At 56.3% G+C, this 19,181-nt stretch overlaps 8 protein-coding genes across 8 annotated transcripts; 4 read left to right on the forward strand and 4 right to left on the reverse strand.

Annotated features, from left to right (window-relative positions):
- Positions 1–38: 38 nt before the first annotated feature.
- BBBOND_0203770 (hypothetical protein, conserved) lies at positions 39–2,819 on the reverse strand (the record flags this gene model as incomplete). Its single annotated transcript, XM_012911951.1, has 4 exons — positions 39–2,161; positions 2,205–2,350; positions 2,390–2,484; positions 2,520–2,819. The coding sequence occupies 4 exons, from the start codon at positions 2,817–2,819 to the stop codon at positions 39–41; spliced, it is 2,664 nt and encodes an 887-aa protein (XP_012767405.1).
- A 530-nt stretch (positions 2,820–3,349) lies between these two features.
- On the reverse strand, positions 3,350–8,203 carry BBBOND_0203780 (bromodomain containing protein, putative; the record flags this gene model as incomplete). Its single annotated transcript, XM_012911952.1, has 1 exon — positions 3,350–8,203. One exon carries the CDS (start codon positions 8,201–8,203, stop codon positions 3,350–3,352), a length of 4,854 nt encoding a protein of 1,617 aa, XP_012767406.1.
- Positions 8,204–8,514: 311 nt separating this feature from the next.
- On the forward strand, positions 8,515–11,055 carry BBBOND_0203790 (hypothetical protein, conserved; the record flags this gene model as incomplete). Its single annotated transcript, XM_012911953.1, has 1 exon — positions 8,515–11,055. The coding sequence occupies one exon, from the start codon at positions 8,515–8,517 to the stop codon at positions 11,053–11,055; it is 2,541 nt and encodes an 846-aa protein (XP_012767407.1).
- Positions 11,056–11,229: 174 nt separating this feature from the next.
- BBBOND_0203800 (mago nashi protein, putative) lies at positions 11,230–11,879 on the forward strand (the record flags this gene model as incomplete). Its single annotated transcript, XM_012911954.1, has 3 exons — positions 11,230–11,261; positions 11,296–11,414; positions 11,449–11,879. 3 exons carry the CDS (start codon positions 11,230–11,232, stop codon positions 11,877–11,879), a joined length of 582 nt encoding a protein of 193 aa, XP_012767408.1.
- Positions 11,880–11,912: 33 nt separating this feature from the next.
- Positions 11,913–13,873, reverse strand: BBBOND_0203810 (hypothetical protein, conserved; the record flags this gene model as incomplete). Its single annotated transcript, XM_012911955.1, has 2 exons — positions 11,913–13,692; positions 13,734–13,873. The coding sequence occupies 2 exons, from the start codon at positions 13,871–13,873 to the stop codon at positions 11,913–11,915; spliced, it is 1,920 nt and encodes a 639-aa protein (XP_012767409.1).
- Positions 13,874–14,717: 844 nt separating this feature from the next.
- Positions 14,718–15,482, forward strand: BBBOND_0203820 (hypothetical protein, conserved; the record flags this gene model as incomplete). Its single annotated transcript, XM_012911956.1, has 1 exon — positions 14,718–15,482. The coding sequence occupies one exon, from the start codon at positions 14,718–14,720 to the stop codon at positions 15,480–15,482; it is 765 nt and encodes a 254-aa protein (XP_012767410.1).
- A 631-nt stretch (positions 15,483–16,113) lies between these two features.
- On the forward strand, positions 16,114–16,881 carry BBBOND_0203830 (hypothetical protein, conserved; the record flags this gene model as incomplete). Its single annotated transcript, XM_012911957.1, has 1 exon — positions 16,114–16,881. One exon carries the CDS (start codon positions 16,114–16,116, stop codon positions 16,879–16,881), a length of 768 nt encoding a protein of 255 aa, XP_012767411.1.
- A 5-nt stretch (positions 16,882–16,886) lies between these two features.
- On the reverse strand, positions 16,887–18,149 carry BBBOND_0203840 (hypothetical protein; the record flags this gene model as incomplete). The annotated part of the gene is made up of 3 exons (XM_012911958.1): positions 16,887–17,596; positions 17,651–17,908; positions 17,939–18,149. The coding sequence occupies 3 exons, from the start codon at positions 18,147–18,149 to the stop codon at positions 16,887–16,889; spliced, it is 1,179 nt and encodes a 392-aa protein (XP_012767412.1).
- Between the last annotated feature and the right edge of the window lie 1,032 nt (positions 18,150–19,181).

Here is a 19,181-nt window from a genome sequence, read left to right on the forward strand (position 1 = left end):
AAAAACAAAATCTACATGGTGTGCGTTCAGCTTCAGGTCTACTTCCCGTTTTGCGATGGCTCGCGCTTCTGCGTGTTGCGGATGGAGAGCGTATGCGGGAACGTCATGGGCTGAGTCGGAAGCATATACGTCACACCCAGCTTCTTGCACTGGCGCAGCGTGAGCTCTAATAGCTCGCCTTTTAGCAGATAGATACGCTGCCAATTCCCCCAGCTCTCGACGCAGGTGACCCAGACGCTGATGTCGAAGCAGTGCCCCGGGTTGAACCCTAGGTAGAACACGATGCAGCTGTCCTTGACGAAGTCGTTGGGCCTCATGTTGCACGCGTTTTTGAGGTACGACTCGATGGCAACCAGCTGCTCCTCCGTGGTCTCGGCGTCGACCTTGAACTGGTAGTTCACCGTTGCCTTGGAAGAGCGGCTCTCGTTCGTTATCTTCATGGTCGACAGCACCGCGTTTTGGTACACCACAACCTTGCCCAGCATTGTGACGAATTCTGTGGTGTAGGTGCGGATTTTCCTGACGGTGAGCGGTTCCCCGTCGTTGAGGCGCACTCGGTCGCCGACGTTGTACGGGTTGGAAAATGCGACGAATATGACCGAAGTCACGAAGTTCGTGTACAGGTAGCTCAGCGCGACCGTCAGAGCCGACAGCAGAGCTGCGCCCGATACTACGATGGCCTCGGCCGTTATTCCGGCTAGGAACGCCATGGTGACTATAGCCAGCACCCACGTAGCCACTGACAACAGCCTGGATAGCACCTTGAACACACTGTCTTGTCCTCTGATGGTGTTTGTGAACTTCTTCTGCGTGGAAAACAGGTTTAAGAGCGCCTGCTGCAACATGGACTGGTTGATCTTACCGTGGCGTGACAGATCAAGCAGGCTCATGATGGTGTCGCACTCCTTCGGCAGAAGGAACGACCTCATCTGCTCCATGCAAATGAAACGCGAATCATAGCCGTCAATGACGTGGAATTGGTAATCGGCAGTGGTGCTTTGGTCCGGAAATTCCTGACTTGCCTCACTCTCCAACAAACTGTTCCTGAACTGCTCTAGGTGCATCATAGATATCGTGCGATGGTTCCTGAGCCTGACCTTCGACGGGCTTGTGCAGACTTTGAACATGCTGGTCGTTGCTTGTTGCGATGGTTCAGATGCTTGTGCCATCTGATGATGCCCATGCGATGGGCCCCGCGGTGGTTCCACGATCCTTACCACCGTTGGTTTTGCATTGGACGGGCTACGTTCTTCGACCGCTTTCGCAGCGGCGTTGTCGTCAGACGGCGTTGCCCCCAGGGCGGGGCTCTTTGACACGCTCTGGTCCACTGCATCATTGGTCTCGGGAGCTCCCATGTCACCAAGTTCAGGCGCTGCGGTTGTTGCCATCTCCGGACTGTCAATGTTATCCTCCTCACTCGAGTCTTTGGCCTGCGTCAACTCGCCACGCGGTTCGGCATCCGATTGCAAATCATCCGTTTCTCCACCCGAACTCGCTCTTTCATTCAGCGTCATATACATCTGCTCGAACAACATCGCGGCGCAGGTCTCGATTTCTGCGCGCCCCCTGAGAACGATGTCCTCGCGTATCAACGAGATCACCGGTGGCACTCTGACGACGTAGTAGATGAGCAACCAGTTGGCGAAAGCGGAGGTGGAAGACTGATCAATCATCGCGTCGGTTGTGTCTGAAGGCACACTGAGATCCTCCTTGGTGCTGAAGTACTGCATGTAGGCCGTCTCATGGGCCTCGTGCAGTATGTGCAGCGCATTTTGATTCTTGAAATCGGTGATCCGGTCACTGTTACTCTGCGCGTCATTAAGCATCTTGCCGTCGTGTTGTTTGAGCAATAACGCTTTCTTCAGCCGCTTGACGAGCTCCGGTTTGGAGATGACCAGCGCGAGCCAATCGATGTTGAACTTCCTGATGTTGGTGTACAGCTTGAGGTACTTCTTCAGCGCTTCGTTGGAGTTCACGAGCAGGTTGAGTTCGAAGGTGAACGATATGACCGCCAGTGTTAAGCTCCGTATGGCCAGAATCAGGTGAACGTGTATGGCACACGTGATCCACACCATAGCGTCCTCCCGGAAGATCAGGTACTTGTGCGTGAAATCATACCAAAACGGAGTTTCGATGCAGAACATGTGCGCCTCATCCTTCACTGCATTTTCATGACACCACTGAGGCGCGGTTATGCAACTCACGTCTAGAGACCAGGATTTGCCAGATCACCGACTGCGTAGCCGCCCACAGCAGGTAGAAGATCGTTGGGTCAAGCATGCTGATCGAGGCGAACACGTATGCGTTACGCGAGCAGGGTAGGTTGACGAGCAGGTTGATCAGTAGGTACCTGCCGTGGATATGTTTTCGCATCCGCATTGCAGCCTACCTGATGATCATGGTAGCAATGTACATGACCAAATTCCCCGCCCAGATGAACAAAAGGCACCATATCATGTTTATGTTGAAGTTAATAACGCCATTCTGACAAGCTGTTAACACCCTTCCTTGGTACCCACCTGGCTCTGGAGGAAGACTGTGTACGCGTTGAAGTTGAAGAGCGCGTATACCAGGATGATGACGGCGTGGATGGACATCCAGGTCGCCACTTGCCTGTCCGGAAAGAGTTCGTGAAAGAACTTGTTTAGCCGCAGGCAGGAGTCCGCGATCTCCGCGGCTTCGTCCTCATCGTCGTCGCAGCACGCCTCGGCGAATGCAGGCGGCTTTTCGCGCGACTCCGTTGGGGTGGACTCATCTTCGCCTACACTGAGAATTTCTATGCGGCTGTCGCGCTGCTCCATCGGTGATGAGGAGTACATGAAGACAGTACTGACCCTCGGCGCCAAGGTGAAGCGCTCGTCCGTGTGGTGTCGACAGTCGCCCGCACCATTGTTTGCGCCGCTCGCGGCTATTAACTGCTATTATTTTACACACCGTTTTTGCGCATTTGCAAACGTCGCCCTGGGCACGCGGGAAACAAAGATTTGAGGTTGCAGCGACGCCAACAGCCTTCGTGAACGCGTTCATGCGGGCTACGATTACGGTTTCGGAGGACTCTGAGCCCCGTCGTGAAACTCAGAGTGCCTTATGGCGTTAGTGTGTAGTTGGTAGATGTAGATGTGCAGGAATTTTCACCACCTCATTTTGCGTGTTGCGACTACTGTCACTCCCACCCCGAACACAGTGGAGCACTAATTTTCAATGCTGACACTCAATAACGTGATTCAGGACGCCGCAAACTGCTGCATTGTCTCTGGAACGGTATAACACCTAGTGCCGTATGAATTACAGAATTACAGTTCGGCGCATCACCAACCAACGCTGTTACCCGGCGTCGGATGCAGCGCGCTCAGTTGCCGATGGACGCTTTTACACTGCGCTGGTAGGTCCGAACGATCGCCGGCCAGAGCGAGTCGAACTGTTCCTCGACGAACAACGCGTCTGCATACGGCAGCGTGTCAGCCTTGTTGACTGATTTAGCATTCTTGAATACGAGCGCCATGTCCGCCTTGAACTGCATTGGCATCGAATAATAACCCGAGAGCGCCTTGTTCGCTATTTTGGTGAGCCACATCGGGTGACCGACCAGCGACCTGTAGCCAACGTATGACTGCTCAGGGTCGTTGATGAACCAGCGCGCCTGGGGCAACTCTTTCAGCGCCTCAATCGCTTCCACAGCCACTTGCAGCCAGTCGGAGCTGCCGCCGCTCGCTCCATCGCCGTGAATGCGTCTGAATGCGGCGATACGTGGTAGGCTGAGTCCGCTCGTGAGCAGGTCAATATGTTGTGACACCAGCTGCTCATTCGGCACCACGTCGCCCTCCCATGCGAAACCTTTGCCGAATAGCAGCATTATAGCCCGCCTGATCCTGATGTATATCTGCACTTGGAACGTTTGTGACGACATCGCACATGGTCTCAGCAGGTCGTATAGCAGGTCTCGCGTTTGCTTGGCGTACGGACCCTCCAAGTCTATGAAGAGCACTGGGTGCAGCTGTGCCAGTTCGTCAATCACTCGAGCGAATGCATCCCACGTGTGAATCTTCAGCTCCGCCTCGGTGAAACGTTCGCACAAGCGCCTGCTGCAGCGAGCTGCCTCATAGATTCCGGCAAACTGCCCAATCCGCTTTACCTGGGTTTCGTAATCCACTTTCAGCATCCTCATGCAACAATGGGGGCTGTCATCCTCCATATCCTCTTCGTCGGATATGATGTAAGCGGACGTCATGAGGACCCTCAGAAGGGACTCGATGGCGGCGATGTGGACGTGGCTCGAATGGTACGTCTGACCCAGCTCGAAAGCAGCTTGCTCGGACCTCAATATGTTCTGCCTAAGCGGAATGAACGTGTGGAAGTCAAACGCGAAGCCAATGTCCTTATCCTGCGCGAATTTGTTGAAGCACAGCTCCAGCATTATCGGCTGCCTGCTCAAGCACCTGAGGAAGGCGGCCGTGAGCATCCTGTTGCAGCTTCCACTTCCGGGGATGGCATCGAGCCTGAAGAGGTGCCACAGCAGCTGCCAGAGTCGTCTGATCTCCAGACACGTAGAGGAGCCCTCCGACGTATGCCTTAGCGCACAAGGCGGAATGGCCAGGTACGAGCAGCAGTCTACGATGTTCGTCGCGTGCACCAGGTAGTTCACGCCGTTCATGCCCTCCAACACCTTCGCTAGCATGTCCACCGCCATTTGAGGCGACGAACCCCAGCGGTCGCGCAATAGAGCTAACGCCTTGAAGAAATCCAGCATGAACCGCGATTCGCTGGGGTGCCAGTAGTTCGCGCCGGTGTTGTTCAGCGAGAATGAGCTGAGGTAATTCGAGAACACCTGCTGCACTGCCTCCTGTATTCGGGGGTCTCGGTTGTGCAGACACACCAGGCTGTACAGACAGCGTGCACGCACTACCGGGTGCACGTGATGGCGCCGCACCAGCATTTCGATTTTCGAGACGGCCAGTTTAACCACAGGGCTGTCGCAGCTTGCGTAATTTACGCTCCTCCCAAGCGAGCCCATGGCCGCGGCCGCGTCTATCTGGCCGTATATGTTGTTGTCGCTAAGCAGCTGCTGCTCCCACATGCTGCCGCTCTGGCACCTGCGGATCCTCCCAATGAGCCTGAATCCGCTGTCGACGCTCGTCCAGAGCATTGGGACGCGGCTCTTGCTGCATATTTTCGCAACGACTGAGCGGTTGTCCAGTTGCGCCAGTTCCGGATGGATGCCGAGGTAGAGCATTTTCATCCACTCGATAACCGTGCGATCGCTGTCGCTGTAGTGCCCGACGTACGTGTTCTTGCGGTTGCTGTCGTCTATGACGTCGTCTACGTCCTTTTCGGAGGTGCCCTTCATGGCAACCTTCTTGCGTCCTCGTTCGGCCCTGGGGTTTACCTTGTAGCTGGTTGGCACCATGTCCCCGACCAACTTCACGTTCTCGCGGACGCCGTCGTCCTCCACGATATCCACCTTCACCTGCGCAACCCACTGCTTGGATAGGCCCGCAGACATCGGAACGGGCTCCGTTTGCCCGTTCATGAGTGCCTGCTGATGGATGATTTGCCAATATGGCATCCCGCCGTTCGACGCAACGGGGAGGCTGGCCCGCCCCAGCAGCAGCTCGTAGCCGTTCTTGTAGACATACGATCCGCAGTAGGTGCCTCCGTTGTCCACATAGCTGTCGATGATGTTGTTCACATCACAGTGCTTTTTCAGGACATCCAGGCAGTCGTAGATGGGGCCGTTGCCGAGGCAAAACGCATACGGGAATGGGCCAATGTAGCCGAACCCCATTAAGAAGTTTCCGTCTCGTCCAACCAGGTCGACCGGGTCGTGCCATATTTGCAGCAGACCCATGTTTCTCCGTAGGATGCCGGCCTCGGAGGACCCGGGTATGGGAGTGGAGTTTGCGATATCAACGAAGTCGAATGCGTGCGGAACGCTTGGGCAGTAACCGCTCTTACAGATGTTGTAGATCTGCGCCACACGTTCGAGCACCTGTCCCGCGTGGCCGCCGGAGTGCTCCTCCGTGTGGTCGTCCAGCTGCAGGATACGCGCCAGCTTGCCGTACGTTGTCATGAGATTGCGCGCTGCCAACTGCGAACCCATGGCAACTGTGTACGCCGTCCTCCCATCTTTGTGAACGTCGATTGGCGGCTGCAGGGGCTTGATGTCGATCCTGAAATTGAGGTGGTCCATGGAGGTACCCTTGCGCTGCAGTTGGAGGGAGAAGCTCACGTTGATCTGCGGGCACCCCGTGCCGTGCAGAAATGAGCTCACGATGCTGTTGTACTGCTTCATGATGGCGCTCAGATGGTCGTGGTCAACACCCCGTCTCAGGATGTCTTCGAGTTTGCAGTTGGGGTCCAGCTGGTTTTCGACCACAAGCCTGTTTGGCGGCCGCGCATTCCACGAGTTGATGTACCTCCGCACCATCTCGTCGCGCAGCGTGTCCCAGAATACCGCCCCGTTGCTACACGTGGTGATCGCATCGTCGTCTTCACCTCGCCGCGCACAGTTGGCGTCGGCACGCAAATCGTCGTCGCCGACCTTGCTGAAGATGACCACCCGCCGACGCAGCGACTGAACGAGGAAGTTGTCCGGTAGGAAATTCGCCGAGACGAAGAGCGCCTCCAGGATAGCGGGAAGCAGGTGGCACTTGAGGACGAAGGCTCGGTCGGCCATCAGGATTGGCACTGAGGCCGAGCTGCCCTTGCGTTGACATAGGGGGTGATAGTCGCCGTAAATTTCGGTTATTGTCGCGAACAATTCACGCCTGGCCCACATTCGCACCTTGTACTCGTTAAAGCCCATGTTGCGCTTCACGAACTGGTCGACGAGGTACGACTGCAGCATGACGTCGAGGTGCATGTCCCGCGAGGGGTTCACCCAACGCTTGAGCGTGAACAGCGTCGCCAGGCCGTACGCGATGGCGATCCTGCAGTCGAGGCTCCTGAAGTCGTGGTCGATGTCGCTGTAGCTGTGGAGCACGTCGATCGAGTAGACGATCATGTTGGCGCCGCTGGGGTAGTACATGCCGTGGTAGTAGTTGGCGAGTGGCTCGATGAAACTCGTGTAAAGGTGGTTCTCCGAGCCCGTGAACGCCGTGCACCGTTTGATGTCGATGAAATTTTGGGTCCGGATGTTGGCGGAGATATTGCCGGGCACCGGGAAGGGCTGCCCAGGGAGGAACAGCATGAAGAAGCTGTCCGGCGCTTCGAAGTCGAGCACTCGGCGGTAAGTGTCCACACACTGGGCGGTCGCGATGTTGCTTGGCTCCAGCAGGAACCCGTAGCCTTTCAAGGTGACGTACGTAATCGGCACCTTGTGGCAGAGCTTGTGCTGCGCTGCCTGCAAGAAAGCCTCCACGCAATCTTCGTCATCGAGCGACTTGTGAGGCCGTTCTTCCGACACCTCATGGGTTTCCTGCAGCCGGTTGCCATCCCAGAACTCGAACTCTCCGGCGAACAATCCGAAGCTATTCCGCGGGAACACGCCGAGGCTGCTGCTCGACTCCCACTTAAACTGGAACGTGGTGGTTTTAGCAGCCATTTCAACCCCGTCGCCGACAGTCGTTTCTTCGCATAGCGGCAAACCGCAGATCACGCTGAAGCCGCTGGGCACCACCACCTCGATGCGATAGACACAGCTGCTCGCCATGCTTATGGTGTCGCTGAAGGACACTGTCGGGAACCACCTGTCGCTCTTCGGACTCGAGCACAGCACCGCGTACTCGTGGTAGCTCGTGGAGCAGCGCGGCAGCAGCCAGTAGCTGTGGAAGTAGAGGTCGTCGGTGGCGCTCCGCAGCTGCATGTACTCGAACTGTATGTCCACTTTGAGCTTCGCTGGGACCTCGCTGAGTTCTACGTATAGCAGGGACGCGCATATCTGCTGCGCAGCCACATGCATCCCGTCGAGGCTCAGCAGGTCCACGTTGCGACATGATTGGTTGACCAGGCTCGCATTGCTCGTAGGGTCCAGCGTCTTCGCAAGCTGGAAATCCGCACCTATACCGTTTACGACCACTCGCTTGTAGTCCGCGTGCGCAATGGCCGGCACCGATATGGGAAGGATGAACGGTCCGCCGGAAACGCTGGCCGGCGGCAGGCCCTCGTCGCGGCGCACGAAGGAGAGCTGCGTCGAGCCGCAAAGCGTGCAGCGAGCGAAATCCAGCGCCACGGACACATCCTGTGAATGCAGCTCGTATGCCGCCATCCTGCGTTCCGATCGATGTGCAGATTTTCAGGGGTCTCAACGCTCTGCCTTCCGCAGGTGCCGCGTAACGGCGCGGAGTGACGCTTCTGCCGCTCGTAAACCGCTACGATAGCCGTGCTACGCTGCTAAAGCATAGTGAAAATATCTACGCTCGTAATATTGTGGTCTCCGCTGCGCCGCCGCTTGCGGAGCGGGGAACATCACAGCAGTATAGACAGTCACTATGTGTAGCATAAGACCGCGCACAGTTGACCAACATATCGCACTGAGGCCACCTACTCTCCAGATCGCAATGGTTTGAGGCCAGAATCATGAAGAAAAAGAAGGAGCGCGACTTCTCGACGAAGAAGGTGCGCGTCGGCCGCGAGCAGTTCCGCAAGCACGCCAGCAGCGATGCGCGGCTCCTCGCCAACATCGGCCAGCTGAAGAAGACCGTGAAACTCTCGACCCAATCCATCGTCGTGAACAAGGATCGCCTCAATGTGACTTCGAGGCGACTCACGTTGGCAGAGTTGATCGGCAAGTCTCGGCACTCATCTGAGTCCGTGCAACTCCATGCGCTGTCCGGGATACTCGAGTTTTCCAGACGATTCAGGGACGACACGCGGCTGAACCTGTTCTCCATCGTCCAGGTATCGGGCGCTTGTCTGCTATCCGGCCATCATGGAGTTCGCAAGCAGGCCCGCTCGCTGCTTTTGGCGGTGTTGGAGCAATTTAACATAAAGAGTGCACGCAATGCCGCCAATCTGGCCATCACCGCTGGAGCAGTGGCGGAAGGTAGCGGGCATGGCGTGACGAATGACGCCAGCGGATCCTCGACCGCTCATGGGGCTGGCGGCACGGGTGACAAGTGCGAGGAGTGCTTGGCGCTGTACCTCTTTCAGGGCGTGGTATCGTCGAACGACGTGATACGATCGGATGTTTATCGCACAGTTATATCGATTTTGGACAGGTTTCCCTTCATGATTGCGAATCATGTTGACTACCTCATCGCCAAGCTGGTCAAAAATCACCCCGACCCGCCGACGTCCGCCCACATTGACTGCTTGTACGCTCTCGTCAAATTCAGGCAGGGTTGCGAAGACAGCGTGAGGCCAGCGCTGGTGGATTACCTCTGCAAGGTGCTTGAATATACCCTTGTCGAGGGGCCGTCTGCCACGTCGGAGTTAGCGTGCCTGAGCGTAGCGTCAATGACCGTGAAAAGCCTCAAAGCGATCACGCTGAACACCGCGGGCATTAGGTACGACGACGCCAGGCTGCTTAAGGCGCTGTTATGTTGCAATCTGTATGAGTACGAGGGTCTGACTGAAAGGGGGCAGCAGACGCTGGACGCATTGTTCACCGAGTTTGTTCTGTCACGCAGCGAGCTCGGGCTCATGTGTGCCGACATATTTCGATCGCACCACCTGATACTCATGGTGCCCCTAATCCATCTCTACACCCTGCGCAACACAATCTGCCAGGACCACGCTCCGAGAATCGCGGGCATCATTATGCGGGCGATGGCGGCGAGCACGGAGCATTTCGAGCTGCAAAACATCGGGGCGCTCAAGCCTGAGTGGCGCGAGCAGCTGCTCAGACTGATGCCCACCGACTCAGCTGTCCTCCACACGCTTCGCGCTGCGCTGCAGGAGAGCATGCCGTACGGTTCCCAGCATCTCAGGCAATTCGATGTTAGCACTATCGAAAATGCAAACTTGACCGTGTACAGTGGCGATGTAAGTTGTGGAAACGCCTTCGAAGAGCTCTGTAAAGGCCTAATTGAGTCCATATCGCAGCGGATCGAAATGTTACCCGTGATCGCGGCGGCCCGGATGGTGCCTCTCGCCCTTTGCACGGAGGTATTTTGCCATGCGAGATCCTTCTCAAAGAATTTCGGCTATTTGAAACACCTCCCGGCCGATTACGAGGTCCGAAGGGAAATTCCGTGTGACCTAGATGGATATTTGGTCCGCCTCATTGACACGGCTGACAAGAACGCTGTGGCGCTGCTGCTAACGACGCTGCTGCACATGTCGAGACTGCCTGACAAAATACCGGAACGCGAATTCGCGGCTAAGTTTCTTAACCCGGATTCGATCCGACAGATGCGCGAACACGAATTATCTCTGGTGGCCCGTGTCGTTCTCAATTGCTCGCACAGTGCAGAGATTGTGCCGCAGCTGATGGATTTACTCAGGTTAAGGCTGCGTGACCCTACTTTGTGCCCGCACGATGCCGCTAAACGGTTAATCGACGGTCTGTTGTACCACCTGTTCGGCGGTGAGGCGCTTACGACGCAGGGACCGGCAGCCGGCATAGACGAGCACCTGGTGCAGGTAAACCGCGTTATGGGAGCCATTTGCGGCGAATCCAGCGTGCTGGAGTCGCAGATGACCACTGACAGCCTCGATTTGATCGAGCATGCCATGTGCAGCTGCATCGTCGGATCACTGGAGCGGCTGCTCAAGAGCCCGAGCAACAACGTGTGGACCGTTGCGGAGGGTCACGCGATAATATTCCGCCGGTGTCTGATCCCAGAGTGTGAGAAGCTGCTCGAAAAGGGGCTGTGCAATGTAGCGCTCTGCATTCTCAACACGGGTCTGCTGCCGCATTTGCGGTCATGCGCAACAGCCGTGCAACCGTCGGCGCATACCACCGGTGCTGCCGCCACCGTCGGTGCGTCAGGCACTCAAATGCTAGTCGAACACGCCCTGCCGCAGTCAGACAGGCCTGAATGGATGCAGAAGATCCTGGAATCAAACGCCGTTCAGCGGTGCTCCGAGGCGCTGCTCAACAGGCTGCCCGCAGGCGACAATGCGGAGGCCACCGTCGCCAGATTATGCAGCACGGTCGCACATATTTTAATTTAGCTGGAACTGGCTACACGTACACGCTACATTAGCACTGTGTATTTTCGTCGGTGCGCGGCTCCGGCCTGGTAGTGTGTCCGTCCCAACCCGAACAGCGGCAACGTCGCCACAAAGCGTTAGACAAGATCCGCCGCGCAAAATCACACTGCACTGCCATACACAGGCTGCTTCATAATGGCGGAGGATGGATTCTATCTCCGCTACTAGTAAGTTGCCGCGGCTGCGAGATATCCCGCGCAGTGTCGGCCACGAGGGCAAATTCGGCCACGAATTCCTCGAATTCGAGCTCACTAGCGACGGGAAACTGCGCTACACAAACAACTCCAACTACCGGAAGGATAGCATGATCAAGAAGGAAGGTAAGTGGCCAGGGAGGCGTTCACATTGGCGCAGCCTTCCTGACCCGCGCGGTGATTGCGGAGATGAAGCGCATCGTGCTGGAATCCGAAATCACCAGCGAGGACCACACCGATTGGCCCATTCCCGACCGCGTCGGTCGTCAGGAGCTGGAGCTGAAGATCGAAGGGAAGCGCTACACCTACTCGACGTCCAAGATCGGATCACTATCGGACGTGCAGAACAGCAAGGACCCGAACGGAATGCGCGTCTTCTACTACCTGGTGCAAGACCTGAAGTGTTTCGTTTTTTCGCTCATCAGTCTTTGCTTCAGGGTAGGTCCGCAGTGCGCCCGCGGCTCACATCCGTGCAGATCAGGCCCATCTGAGCCCGCATCCGGTGCAACATCGCCGTCACGCCAAGTAGCGACTGCATATCGTAATTATGGTATTAATGAAGCCGTTGAGTTAAAATTGCTTTATGCGTAATACGACTGATACGTTACGATACGCGGGTTCCTGTTACGAGTCGGTAGCGTCGCTGTCGGATTCTGCTCCGGAATCCGACATGTCATAATCGTCTCCTGAATAGTCCGATGGATCGCCTTCCGAGCCGTCCGGGGAATCCGCTTCACCGTCATCAGAGCCACTGAACTCACCCTCGTTGCTCGAGGAGTCGTGGAACTCGTCCTCCATGTCGTCGCTTCCAGAACCCGGCCCATCAACGTCCATGGAGCCGTCGTCATCGTGTCCGTCGCCGCGGTCGGCAACAGCGCCCGATGCCGCCGGCCTTTTGCCGCGCTTCACAACGGGTACATCGAGTTGCTTGAATTCCGTGGATTCATATTCTTGGTACAGCTCGCTGAGGAACGGCAGCAGGGCAGTCTGCTTCTGGTTGCAGTACATGCGGAATACCCGCTTGCGCGTTCTGACGTTGTACACGTTGGTGAATCGGTCAAGGCCGACCGATATGAGGTAGTGTCCCACGCAAAAGATGTCCGGCACCGCACCGTTGTGTATTGCGTAGCACCCCTTCAGTTGGCAGATGTACTGGTTGGCACCGGGGGGCGCGCAGTGCAACGGCGTGTCGTTCGCACTAGCCGAGCCGAACCGCTTGCGCGCCTCGATGAGGTGCTTGATGACGTCGTCGCGGCTCATCGCTTGGTCGGGGTTGGGTTGGTACTTGCGCATCTTCTCTTCTAGCAAGCTGACGAGCGTGTCCCCCGTGACGACCTTGAAGTGATAAATCGAGCCAACATTGTCACTGGCGAAAAGGTCACAGGTGTCCTTGGTCTCGTAGTGGTCCTGCTCCTCCGACGGTCGGCGCGGGCGGGTGACCAGTTTGACGATATTACGCGTGTCTGAGGTATAAAACTCATTCACCGACTGCTTCACCTCCTTGCGACGTTCCGTGTTGTACTCCTTGATGTGGTGAAGCGCAAGCCGGCGCCCGGATATGCACCTGCTGCGTCGATCGCAGACATTGAGGTCATACACCGGCTTCTTTTGGCACGTCATATCGTAGAAGTAGATGGACGAGTTTGACGTGGAAACTGCGATGATGTCTGGCCCCAGGTCCTCCATGAAGCATATGCTGCGAACGTCGAGTTGCGATTGTAGCCCCAACAGCGACTGGTGCGGCATTTTGCCCGTCCATAGCACCTTGCCGGCGTATATGTCAAACAGGAACGGCGGTACGTTGGGCCCACCGAGCGCCAGGCGATTCGGCAGCAGCGAGCTATGCGTCGCTGCGGTTATCGGCCCCTTGAATTTATAGGCCGCTACGCCTCCAGAAATCGACAGGTGCTGCACCTTGTCATCCTTGTCAGACGAATACATCATCTCGACTTTTAGGCGTTTCCCGCCACCGTTTCCGCCGGCGGAATCTGAGCTGTCTTTACCTTTGCATTTGCGTCCGGCAGTGTCAGCGCTCTTGACATCCCTAGCAACTTCCGAATCGTTCGCGTCATCGCTGACGTGGTCAAATGAGGTTTGAACCTCCTGCTTAATCTCATCCACGTCCACAACTATACAGTGGCCTGATTCCGAGACGCAGCACATATAATTTCCCTGCTTCTTCCGCAGCTCTGACCCCGTTGTGTCAACGTAGAGCGCCGGGTACTCGGCGCTCCGTGCCTCGTATATCTGCCTCCCAGCGTTGCCGATAGCATTGCCCAGCATGTGGATGTAGACGCATCGCGAAGGCAGCGTGAACTCCACCAGCCGCTCCATGGAAGGGTAGGCGTAGGTGACAACGAGCCCGTTGGACATTCCCACCGTGACTTCAGAGGCAGCCTCATTGCTGCACGATGTGTAATAACGACAACAGAATCTTTTTCTTACCTGCTTCCACCTGACCAACACATACAAGTCACCCTGCGACCAAGCTCCTGCTCCGTCGGCGGCGAAAAGCTCTGGAGAGAGCGATCCGCTGTCTCCACGAGCTTTACCAATCCGGTAGACCCGCCCACGAGGTACTTCATTTTATGCGATAAGTTTGATCTGAGTCAGGTCCCGCCGGACGTCACGGCGCGACGAAGAAGTGGTGTATCAGAACATATCGCTTGGTAGACAGCCAATGCCAGGCATAAACGATACTATAATATGTGCGCTGAGAAAATACGTCGACGAGCGATCAGTGTGTATAGAGTAGACAGTCTGCTACCGGGGCGCCGGAGCAATGGATGAAGTGTCGTCGACTATGACAACAAATCAGCTGTACACACGATTTGCGTTCAATTACTATTGTAGCGGTCTATTAAACAGGTGGTCGGAAAATTCAGCAATAAGGAGGCATTCTGGCATTGCTTCATCCAAGCACAGCACCCAGCGATTGGTACGGCAGCAATGCAGCGCGTGATGGGAAACAGCATGGCAGCATAGTTGTGTCACAGCTAATCACTTGTCTATACGTATTTGCGTCACCTCTTCTATACGTTCCATCAATGGACAACCTCGCGACGAAATGTGACCGCTATGAATTTAAATTTTGACTGCAATTGCGGTTATGTTTCATATTTGTGCTACTGAAGTCATGCGCAAAACTTGTTAGGTATCGTATTTTCATGCGATCGCTTGTGATGCAGTGCGCCTCATGCGAATGTGTACCTAGCCGAGGTGCTAGCGAAGGGACAACTTGATAAATACGCGAGCACAAAACACCACACGTCACGATTTTCCGATTCGCCATATTTCACCACCTATTTTCCGTCATTAGGCGCTTTTCGAGATACACATTTTGTGTTAGCTGTGCCCGGCATTGTGCTTGTCTAGCGTTTGTTCCAACACAGTTGTTTTTGGCATTATGCTACTCATCTAGTTGGAATAATGGTAGAGAATATGAGCAACAGCACACCTAATGACCTGACCGCCACGGAGCCGCTATCCCCCGAGCTCAGTTCTATAGTCCGATGCTACAAAAATGGCATTCCTTTTGAGGGTTGGAACTACGTACGCGATTACCACTTCGACAACATGACCATGCACCTGTACAGCAGGTGCCGCGGCAGCAGCACTTTGAAGGAGTTTTTGGTGCATGGCGACATCGACGTATGCAAGGAGAAGCTCATCGAGTTGATCCTTATGATGAAGCAGCGTTCCGAATGGGACGAGACCTACGTCGAGCACAAAGTCCTCCGACCACTTGAGAACGGCACGGACGTCGTTTTCACAGTATCGAAGTACCCGTTCCCGCTCGCGAAGCGCCTGTACACCATCAAGCGCTCCCTCTACGGCTCGATGGACGACGTGGTTGTTTTGGCGACAAAGGTTATACCGTACGACTGCCCCAACACGATTAGGTGGAGCACCCGGGTTGATGACTTCGACTCCAATTTGATCGTGGGCGACATCAAGGGCAAGCCCGACCACTGCCACATGATTGCGACGCTGTACGAGGACCCCAAGGTAATCCTGCCGAACATGTACCTCAACATCATCATTGAGACCCTGGTTCCGCGTATTCTGCGGAAGATGATCGCCGCATGCAAGCAGTACTGCAACGATGACTCCAAGGAGTTGTGCCGCCAATTGGTTTGCATCCCGCTGGACTACAAAGGAGAGTCGCCATCTGCGACCGAAAACAGCGCATAACGCCGGCGTTGGATGTGAAATCACGCAATGCTGTTCGGTGATTCATGCGTAGGTAGAAATTATCATCGCCACAGATACCTCACACGTGCTCCGCCAGTCACACTACCCCATTAGGGAGTAATGGTGTTAAATTTATTAATGTTTCTTGCAACCGCAGTGGTCGTTCGTACCGGTGCCAAGGTGCTGTGGTTTAAAATATTGTTGCTGTTTTGAGAAGGTCGTGGTACTGGCTAGAGCTGCCCCTCACCCTGCGTCACTTGAATGTGCTTCAAGCGAACACCATAGTGTTGTATACATGGACGCATCTATTATTTTGCAGACAAATACTTTAGCGGCGGCGCGACCAGGGATGCGTCAGGCGCCTTGACACAACGTTGTCCACGTGCCACATATACACCGGAGGGACCACTGTGATCCTGCTGACTCGCAGTGCCGTTTGTGTTCTGCGCACCTGTCGATACAATATAGACACTACAGTTCGCAGAAATGATGTCGGAGCTCTTCGGTTGATACTGTCCTCCACATAGCCAGCACATCGGTCTGCCGAAAAATTGGCAGCACTGCCCATTGAGCGAGAATACAAAAAAATGCTTCGTTCCGCAGGCAGTCGAAGTGCACAATAGAAAGCATAATGTATCCCCCGAAAAATAGGGTGTCAACCACTGGATCTGCCACGCGGGCGTCGAAAACGTTCGCGGGTTCGGCGGCGCCCTCCCCTTCTTCGTCGTCCGCATCGATTATGTCATCTCTGAAAAAGGCGACTGCTTCCAAGGCCACTCCATCCAAGTCATCAGTTCCGGCCAAAACTGCTGGCAACAGTGCGGCGAAGAAGTCGAAGGTGGCGCTAACGGTGCTGCCTGCGGAGTCGGAGGCTGCGTGCTCCGCGGTGGAGCCCATAGTGGAATTGGACCCAGGTAACCTTGATGAACATTCCGTGAAACAGGACCAAGACACGGCTGCCAACATGGAGCTGCTGAACTGCCAGAGCTTTGCGATACAGGAGTGCGGGCGCAACAGCGCCGCCTCAAGCGACGACTACCCCGACTTCACGGTCCAGGACCCGGAGCCAGGCTCGAAAACCTTTTTGAACACGCTCAAGACGCTGGTCGACATAACGGGCTTCAGGAACGGCGACGTTGAGCCCCTATCGAGAGCGACGTCGGGCAGCGTTGAGGGCGAGGGCTTTTCCATCGTGACCCCGATCTGCGACGCCACCTACGACCTGATCAGCTCCTCGTCGCGCTTCATCAGGGGCACCGCGGACGACGAAGATGACGAGGAGCCTAGCGGTACGGCTGCAAATGACGCCGATAAGGGCACCGACGCGAGCACGGCCGCGCCTGGGAAGGCCACCTCCAACAGCACCTGGAACCTCCAGGGTCTGAGCAACTGGCTGTGACAACATTAACCTGTATGTTGGTAATTGCATTGTGGGTTATTGCAATTTCTGTTAAACTTGCATGGCACCGGCGGGTGCGTGAATGCGCAGTTGGGTCCGAAAGTGCACTTGGGCCAGTTTTTGCACAGCGGCGCTGCCGGGTGGATGTAGCGGCAGCTGTCGCCGAAGGGGCACCTCGGGAATTTTATACATATCTTCTGCACCTTGCCGGGGCTGGCTCCCGGCGAGTAATGGTAGTCATCGGGTGGCGCCCCTCGCATGCTGGGGCTCCTGACGTAGCCGTTCGGGTGGTCATACGGCGGCGATAAAGGCGACCCACGTGAGCAGGAATCCCCCTCCGCGGGCGAGAACTTGCTGCTGCGCGTCAGGACGCCGAGCGGCGCGCCCGCGCGCCCGTGCAGCCTGTCCATCCTCTGTTTCATAATCAGGTTGTCCAGCGTCTCGTCCAGAGGGTCATGGACTCTCGGCTCTGGGGATGACATATGCGTCGGGCTGCGGAAGCTGCCGCTCCTAGACACCATGCTGGGCGCATGGACAGTGCCGCCGCGGCTGCTGCCACTGCTGGGCCCAAAGCTGTCGGTACGCGGGCCGTATCCGTACGAGCCGTGCCCATGCCGACTGCCAGCTGGTCCCATCGGCGGCACGTCGCGGCGCACGTTAGATAACCCGCCAACCATCCTCGGTTCCGGGCGATCAGCATCCATACGGGGCGGCACTGCACGACGATGAGAATGTAGGGACACCAATGCTCACCCGTTCTGCCGCCGACATTCGAGGACGGCGGGTTGATATCGTTGAAGTAACTGTCGTCCGAGGCGCCCGATCCGATAGAAACGGTGGGTCCAAGATAGGCCGTAGTCTCCGGTCGGTCGCTTTCCCGATGCACGCCGGCCGACGAGAACGGGCGTGTCGACCTCATAGCGCTCTTTGGGAAGCCGGCCGCTGCGTCCGTGGTGGAGTCCGTCGTCTGGAAGTGGTGAATCGCCTGAGCGACGAAGTCCAACACCCAATCCGCAAAGTCGCCAGCCTGCTCCGTGTCACAACGCATCTATTAAACCTACATATTGACCCAGGTGAGGTCCGAATCGCTGCGCCAATCTGTCCCTGTCCTCGACTCCATGCAGGAGTGTCTGCCACGTGAAGTCGGCTGTCTTGCGCACCTCCTCGGGGTTCGATATACACAGCTGCAGCTTTGTCTGGAACTCGCGGTGAATCTTTTGTTGCCAGTCGGTCGGCAGCCGCTGCAACATCAACCCGTCCAGCCTCATGGTTGCGATAGGGCGGGAACGCTGGAATGTAGCGCCCGGACGATGCAGTATCTCGCTGGTAAATTTAAAAGCCGTACGCTGCCCCTGAGGCTCCAATCCACAACCTCATAGGACAGAGCGCGTTCTCCGCATAATGCGCGCCCGGAATGTTACTCGTGTTATCTGTGTGATGCCGCTACGCGTATCGCATACTTCGCAATACAGGCTCAACTAAATGTTAGCTTTCGCGCGACGCTCGCATGACGTGGTGAGCGATCGCCTCGGCCGGCCTACACACCCGCCACACGGGTGCCTACAGGAGATGGATGCTGTTGGGCTCGGCAATCTGCCAGTTACTACGCCTCGCCGTCAATTTGCCATCATTTGGCGTTTTAGCAGGCGTATGCGTTAAGGCGCCCACGTGAATCAGAACTGGTATTGTAAGCAACATCCTACGCGGAGGGGGCAACTCTCCTGGCGATGCGTATTTGGACATTACGCAAATTAGCGGCACGTTAATTCCCTTTAGCGCAGTTTAAATCGCACACAACTAGTCGGCGGTGGCGTTTGAGGGGCTTCAGGCACTGCCCATACTTGAGCGGTACACACTAGTTAGTGTTTGGCTACTCTTCACACACTGGGCTCGCTAGTTTTAGCAGAGTTTTTCCTCGGCTGTACAGTCGGCTGGGTTCTTTTTGTCCCGTCCGTCCCCGTGAGTGGTAGACACAGAGACGGCAGACCCCATTGCACACCTCATCTCGGCCGACCAATTTAACGCCGTAGCTCTGCGTAACGGGGTTGCTCGCAACCTAATCTGTGAAATATCTGCTTCGAGGCCTGTTGCGCCGCGCACAGCACACGGACACGGTCTGGTGTGCCTTTGGCTCGCCCCTCTCGGCGCCGTGCCGACACCGAGCGTCTACTGGCCGAGCGGCGCGCCACACGCTCCGTAGACAGCGGCAGGGAGTAGTGCAGCAGCGTGAACGGAGTCGCGAGTGCGCCGGCATCGACGTGCAATGCGCAGGGAGATGCTTTGCGCTGCGTTGTGGTAGC

Source organism: Babesia bigemina (genome assembly GCF_000981445.1).
Source record: "Babesia bigemina genome assembly Bbig001, chromosome : II".
Lineage (NCBI taxonomy): Eukaryota > Apicomplexa > Aconoidasida > Piroplasmida > Babesiidae > Babesia > Babesia bigemina.